Genomic DNA, 7,736 nt, shown 5'->3' with positions numbered 1-7,736 from the left:
ACCAGTTAATACCCCATAGAAGTAAAAGACCCCCCCCCCCCCCTTAATAAAACCACCACCACTGTGAGTTCTTGTTTTCGGGCGGCTCCTGAGGTTCAATTCTCAGAGGCGTTTTATCAGTAGTGTTAAAGAAGGGATAGATCTTCTCCTTGAAATTATACGTGAACGTATGGATGCATGCCTTTGTATCCGCATCGCAAAATGACAATTTCCATTTCTTAAAATCCAAGGTTATTCTGATTTTTGTAGGCTTATTCTTCAGGGAGAGTTTGACGGCAACGTTGGGCGTGGAGAAAGCATAGCATTCGTCCCCACACAAACTGATCCTCCACAAGCCCGAGTCGGAGCACATGCTTCCTTTTCGCTGGAACGACTCTGAGACAACACCCAGAAGCCAGTTTGAATTCTTCTCCACGACAACAACCCAACTGTGAGCGCCGCTGTCAAAAGCTTCAGACCCAAGCACAGACAGAAACTTATCAAACCTCTCAGGATTATCTGGGAGGTTCTTCTTGGTGTCATGGCTCACACTGGTCAGATCACTGGACAAAAGCAGCTCTCCTTGGGCTGTGTTAGGATCGAGAACAAAAGGCCTGTACTCCACCAGTTTCTTCATACTGGTCCAGATGTTGAAGATCAGGTTGCCCAGATGTTTGGCCTGGTCTAGCAGAGCTTCTGGAGCCAGCTGTGGTTCCTCCTGCAGGGGGCAGAGCTGAACTCTTTCCACTGAAGCCTTGTATTCCAGCAGGAAGGAGACGTCTGTGGCTCTCAGCTGATCCTCTGTGGCTTTGATGGTTTCTGACAGAGCTTTTATCTCTCTACTCACAGCCTTCATTTTGGTCTTCACGCTCTGAATCTTCTGCGCCTCTTCCTCCTTCACAGCCATGATCCTGGTCTCCTCATCCTCCACCAGAAACTGATGCAGCTTCTTGAAATCCTCACGGATCTGCTTCTGGGTATCTTGGGCTTGCTTCTTGATATGGTCCACGGTCTGAGCACAGCAGATGTTGAACTCTCGTAGGATTTTGAGTTTTTCTTCAAGCGGTTGCAAGGACGTGCGGATCACGTCTCGATTCTCAGTAGCTGCCTCAATCACAGGCTTGAAACCGTGATCCTTGTGCGCGGAGGAGTCTCTACACACAACACAGATTGGCTCCAGGTCGTGTAAACAGAACAGCTTGAGTTTCTCAGAGTGTAGATCACAGTTCTCCTCTGGATGGCTTTGCACATGGGCCTCACACAGGTGCTTCGGAGCCAAGTTGCGAGGCGGATGCTGCAGCGACGATGGTACCTTGCAAACCGGACATTCACGGCTAGGTTTTTTGGTCCACCAGTTTGAGAGGCAGCCTTTGCAAAAACTGTGGCTGCACAACAAGATAACAGGCTCTTGGAAAATGTCGGAGCAAATAGGGCAGGTGAGGTCAGGTTTATCAGACATGATGTGCACCTGCAAAACAAAACACACAGGAGTTCAAAGCAAATATAGCAACTATGATTAAAGGGACAATACTTTATTTCTATGAAGTATTCATTGCTAAGACATGCAAACATATTTACATCACCATTTTACTTTTTGTTGTTTTGAGAATGCTATATTTGCCAGAAATAAAGCCTTAAAGGGCCCATCTTACACTATCTTCTGATCTCTGTTAAAATGTTGTTTCCTCATCACAAACAGACCTGGAGTTGTGTTTTATTTCACTTACACATGTTTAACACTCAAACCCTGCATATTTAGGCTGAGTGTTTTCTGTCTGAGAGAAGAACTCAGCCTAAATATGCAGGGTTTGTGCGTTCAACATGTGTGAACGATATCAATGTAATATCATATCACATATAATATAATATCAGTGTTTCCCACAGCACTTTATAGTTAGGGCGACTGCCTTATGGAGATGCGCAGATGGGCTATTTTTTCATCCTCAACCACATCACAAAAACTCATCATCCGTCCGCTATCTATTTTCACCAATGTTTTTTGACCAATACACACATCAAGAATCTCGGACTTCTGGTCATTGCGCAGTGCATACTGGGAAGGATTTTCAGAAAAAGGGAGCATCAAACCGACATGTTTGTTTTCCCAGTGGGATGCGTCTGTTGACAAAGTCGATCTTTTCTAGTTTTTTTAACCATATCGCTTTTGTTTCTGGTTCTGATATTTTCATATTTTAGTTTTGGGATTCAGACATTGTTATTGTGTGGTTGTTGGATTCTAACAGTGGAAAACGGCTCGAGAAATTTGTTTGTGAACTCCATAAATGCAAAAGCGAATCAGATCTGTGTGACTGCAAACCTCCGTTCAAACTGTTTCCCTTCACAACGGAATTGAAAAATAGTGAAAGGTGAAGGCGATGGGCAGGATTGAGCCACAGGAAGGATGAAAAAGGAAACATTTGACTGCCTAAATCATCCCGAATTTGCAGCGAATATTTTGTATGTGGAGCTGATCCTCACTCAACCTCGGTTACGAATTTAAAAAGTCAATGCCAAAGCAAAAGGCACCAGCTGTTCGCCAAGAAACACCTTCCACTGCAAAGCGACCAAGACGTGATGTTGCTGTAAAACCACAAGAACAAGAAAGTGCAAGCGCAGTCTGTTTGTCTTCTGCACTTCTCGCTTAACAAATGGGATTTTGCTTTGTTGGTGCTCCACGTACAAAATGTTCACTGCAAACTCGGGATGATTTGATGCTTTGCGTAGGGGGTTCATCACGTCATCCACCCGACCCGCGGTTTAGCTGCGAAGTCCGCGGCTGTAACTGCCATCCACCTTGACAACAAGTGGCCCCCGCCTTGACTACATCCCTCCGAAACACGTGAATCCTCGCAAAACTACTGTCATCTCAGCGAATCTCCGCGAACTTTCTCCTTACTTTTTCACCAGCACCGCCTTGCCTGACCAATTTCTTATGGGAAACACTGCATATGATTCTATTAGTTCATGATAGTACAGTGTAGGTCATTTCTTGCTCTGGTACACATGGTGAACTTTGGACACTATAAAACCATTGTACAAGTTAAATCTGAACTGAATAGAAAGAGTTGTTTGTCCGGAAAGATCACATTCCTTCCAAAACCTAATTATCTACCACTAATTATCACTACTACTATTTTTAAATCCAACAACATTCACAAATCAACTTTTTACTTTTATGCAATCATTTCTACATTATGTATCACAGACTTATTGTTTAAATTACAAAATAAAAGAAATACGAATAGGAACAGCTCACTTAGTCAGATAAAGAAAACATAGGAATGCACTTTTTTGACAGTCAAAGATACTGAAATTTGGGGACCTGGTAAAATTTAAAACATACCAAATCTTATTTAAAGCGAAATACAACCTGCTCCCAGATAATATTCATTCGTTCATTCATTTTTCAAAATAAAACCAAAAATGAGAAAATGAAAAAAAACATTTTCTTCATTATTTGTCTCCAAAACTAAAATGAAAAAACAAATAACGATTCATTTCCCGTTTCCGTGACTTAAACTGCGATGCCGGACTTTCGCACAGCATACGGACTGAACCAGGACTGAACCAGGACTAAAACAGGACTGAACAAGGACTGAACCAGGACTAAACGAGAAATTTTGTGGCTTCTTTGTCATTCTTACTGTGGTTTATTTTGTATCATAAACGATAAACTTTTGTGCCTTCGTTAACATTATTATTAGTTTGTACGACTGTAAACTGAAAACAAAAATTTATCTTTACATTCTTCATTCTTATTTTGCTTATTTTGAGACAATCGTAAACTTTTGTGCCTTCATCATTATTATTAGTTTAAAAATGTGCTTTTCTGTTGTTTATACTTTATAAGTAGTATGTGTTTTCCCTCAAGTTTGTTTCCTTCTTAGCAGAAACTTGAAATGAAAAAAAAAATCAATCAATATAGACACTTTTTTTTTTTTTTTTTTTACAGGGGTGTAGCTCCAAATTCAGGACTCTGGGTACAAATCACCTTGGTGGGCCCACACTACATGTTGTTTAATGAAAAATGCACATTACAGGCTTTGTGAGGGGCCCCTCCTTGCAACAACCTTTGTACATTTTTGTTTAGTGATGACAAATTTTAGCAGCAAATTTAGCATCATTTCAGCCAAAAAGTAGACCAAAATAAAGTGTGATTTTGTGCTATTGATACATATTTCTATGATATTCATGCAAAAAATGTAAAAGAAAATATAAAATTGACCATATAGGCACTTACAGATGTGTTTTCTTAGTCTGGCGTTTTCAGGAGAGCTTGTTCTGTCTTCGTACTTCCAAACCAAATGCATTTTATTTTCATTTTTAACAATAGATATCAAGGCGAGGCTGCCACACCTCGCGTTCACCGCAGGACTTGTTTGGCAAATGCAGTGTTTGGACTACAAATATTTAATGTATTTACTGTTTATGCTTCACAGGCGACAGAAATTTGTGATAGAAATTCAGAAATTGCTCATGAATAGGAAGAGGGTCCAATTCTGGGCCCCTAAAACCCTGGGCCCTTTTGTCTCTGTCTACTGCCCTGTAACTTATTTATTAAGAAAGAAGAAACATGAATTTGCTCATGTGAACCACAAGAGGGCAGTATTGTTTTTATTTTCTCAGCAGACTAAAGATTGAAAGGAAACTGAACAGAAAATAGATACAAAATTTAATGTACATAAAAACAACAAAATGTAGTTTGGCATTTGGGAGAAAGGAGATATTTAAAGGTGCACTATGTAACTTTTTGGTTGGGTATCTGTCCCCTGCTTTATTCTATGGATATGTCATTACTCCGTCTGGAATGTTCCACAGTATGACATTAAACAGCTTAACCTTACATTTATTTAATTGCAGGTGGTTTTACAGCTCAAAAATAGGCGTTCTGACTGTGGGTCTCTCCACAGATCTGACCTGTAACCTGGTCTGGTCTGGTGTCCATGAAGATAAAAAGCTTTAATGTCATACAGTGAAACATTTCAGACAATAACAACTCCATGAAGAAAAACATTTGATGGACCCTCCACCAGAAAAGTTACACAATGCACCTTTAATGTAAATAAAAAAACATATTTCTATACTGTCCATCAATGACACCCATAGATCATTATGTTATATTTCCATCCATCCATTTTCTTCCTTTTTGGGAAGCGGGGGCAGCAGTGTAAGCAGGGACTCCCAGCGTGACCTGGGTCTTCCCTGGGGCCTCCTCCCGTTGGAACATGCCCAGAACATCTCCAGACGGAGGCAACCAGGAGACATCTGGAACAGATGCCTCTCCCTCAGCTGCTCCTCTCGACGTGGAGGAGCAGCGGCTCTACTCCGAGCTCCTCCTGTGTGACTGAGCTCCTCACACTGTCTCTAAGGGAGCGCCCAGCATGTTTTATATTTTGCATGTTTTAAATCACAATATTGATCTCAAATGACTTAATAAATGAAAACAGAGACAAAGAAAAAAAAGTGAACTCACAGGTTGTTGTACAGTTGTAGGGAGTATTATCTGTTACATAAGGGTGAGTTGTTGTACAGTTGTAGGGAGTATCAGTGTAAAGTAACAATATACAAATATAAGTTCATATACAGTATATGTTGTTTTATTTACATTAATTGTGGGACAGGGCCAAAATATGATAAAATCTTTAGAGCTCGGGCTGAGTGTGATAAAAACAATAAAAAAAACAAAAACATCTTCAACATCATTAGATCAATTATAGTTAAACTGTTTCAAAATTCATGTTTTAAAGATCCACTAAATGTTCCAGGGGAGTATCCTCAGCTACATGTTATAGCTTTGTCTGGAAAGTTCCACACTGTGGCATTACAGTTTTATTTTTTCCATGGCGCATTTTTTTAAAACTTGGTTTAGTTTGATCTTTTGGTTCAAACCTGTATCTGCACAGGGGTTCAGGTTCTCACATCATTTGGAACATTTCTCCTGAGTTGACACAGTTCTCAGACTCTTCCTCACAACACTGACACAGCTCTCATGCACAAACACATGAACAGTGAGTTCACATTGTTTTTTCAACTCTACAGGTCTGTCCACATCTGCTATTCGAACCCTATTCGAACCCTCCTTGTGGTTAGCTGATCCTGTACAAGGCTCCGCCCACAAGCTTACATCACCCATGCTCCCACATGACAATAAATGCATCCTGAATTTCAGACTTCTGGTCATTGCACAATGCATGCTGGGAAGGATGCATTGCGCTCTACATACAAAATGTTCACTACAAACTCGGGATGATTTCTTAGGCAGCCAAAGGTTTCCTTTTTTGTTCTTCCTCTGCATCAGTCCTCCTGCCCATCGCCTTCGCCTTTCACTATTTTTCAATTCCATTGGGAAGGGAAACAGTTTGAACGGAGGTTTGCAGTCACACACACATCTGATTCCCTTTTGCATTTACTGAGTTTGCAAACTTCCGAAGCCTGTTTTTCCACTGTTAGGACATTCAACAACCATAATCCCAAAACTAAAATATGACAATATCAGAACCAGAAACAAAAGCGATATGGTTCAAAAGATTTGAAAGGATCGGCTTCGAGAGTAGATTCAACCACTGGGAAATTAAACATGGCGGTTTGATGCTAATTTTTTCAGAGGATCCTTCCCAGTATGCATTGTGTCCAGAATTCAGGTGCATGTATTNCCTGTTTTTGCCTCTACCACTGATAGTGATGTAGAAAGTGGAAAACAGCCCAGCAATGCTACAACGAATGTCCCTGATCCAGGTACCCGCAGCATTCCACACGCTGCTGCTCCAAGCATTCCTGTTCTTGATGAAGGTACAATAAACCCACCTCACGTCCAAAAGGTCATAGTTGAACATTTCATTCGCAGTGATTCCACACCTTCTAGCTACAGCCAAAGTAGAATTCGCACATTCTCTGGGCGGCTGCCAAAACCAAATGGAGAGGTTGATTATGATGCTTGGCGTACACAAGTGGATCTACTTCTGAGTGACATGTCCCTCTCTGATTCACAGAAAGTAAGGAGAATACTGGAGAGCCTCCTCAGCCCAGCTGCGGATATTGTCAAACCACTTGGAACAAATGCAACTCCCCAAGCTTACCTCACTCAACTTGAGTCAGCCTTTGGAGAAGTAGAAGATGGAGAGGAGCTTTTTGCGACTTTCCTGGGCTCTAACCAAAATTCAGGTGAAAAGTCCTCAGTCTATTTAAACCGCCTCCAAACCCTCATTACAAAAGCCATATCTAGAGGGGGAGTTTCAGCTGCTGAGTCCGACAGGTACTTACTCCGACAGTTCTGTAGAGGGTGTTGGGACCAGAGCATCATCATTGGTCTCCAGCTTGAGCACAGGAAAAGCAACCCCCCTACGTTCCCAGAGTTGCTTCTGCTTTTGAGGGACAGAGGAAGACAGGAGAGCAGCAAAAATGGATCGTATGAAAAAGCACCTTGGAAGTTCAAGAGCCACTGCACACGTTCATTCAGTCATGAGTATGCCAGTAATTGAAAATGAGCCCATCCCTGCAACAGAAAGGAAACATGAAACAAATTTGAAACTTGAGAAAGAAGTAGCAGAGTTGAGGAAACAAGTTGCAAAGCTATTAGAGCAAGGAAAGAAAGGGCAAAGACATGAAGAGGTGCAGAGTCACCCAGCCCACAATGAACAACCTGTTCAGAGTGAAAGTTTACTCGCTCAAGCTTCAAACAGAGACTCAAATTCCCGAACACCAACGCCACCCAAGCCTTGGTTCTGTTTTAAATGTGGGGGTGATGGGCACATTGCAGC

At 41.5% G+C, this 7,736-nt stretch overlaps 1 protein-coding gene across 1 annotated transcript; it reads right to left on the bottom strand.

The window, feature by feature from the left end:
• Nucleotides 1–4,276, bottom strand: LOC110170930 (zinc-binding protein A33-like). The gene is made up of 2 exons (XM_055160423.1): nucleotides 4,220–4,276; nucleotides 1–1,447 (listed from the first exon to the last, which is right to left on the bottom strand). Exon 2 carries the CDS (start codon nucleotides 1,436–1,438, stop codon nucleotides 44–46), a length of 1,395 nt encoding a protein of 464 aa, XP_055016398.1. The 5' UTR covers nucleotides 1,439–1,447; nucleotides 4,220–4,276; the 3' UTR covers nucleotides 1–43.
• Nucleotides 4,277–7,736: the final 3,460 nt, after the last annotated feature.

Source organism: Boleophthalmus pectinirostris, unplaced genomic scaffold, assembly GCF_026225935.1.
Source record: "Boleophthalmus pectinirostris isolate CB_2022bp ecotype Guang Dong unplaced genomic scaffold, ASM2622593v1 HiC_scaffold_3, whole genome shotgun sequence".
Lineage (NCBI taxonomy): Eukaryota > Metazoa > Chordata > Actinopteri > Gobiiformes > Gobiidae > Boleophthalmus > Boleophthalmus pectinirostris.
Note: the sequence above shows the minus strand (reverse complement) of the source record. Positions and strands in the feature narration are given on the sequence as shown.

Coding starts and splice junctions, on each gene's coding strand:
- LOC110170930 (XM_055160423.1), bottom strand. CDS start 1,438: ATGTCTGATAAACCTGACCTCACCTGCCCTATTTGCTCCGACATTTTC.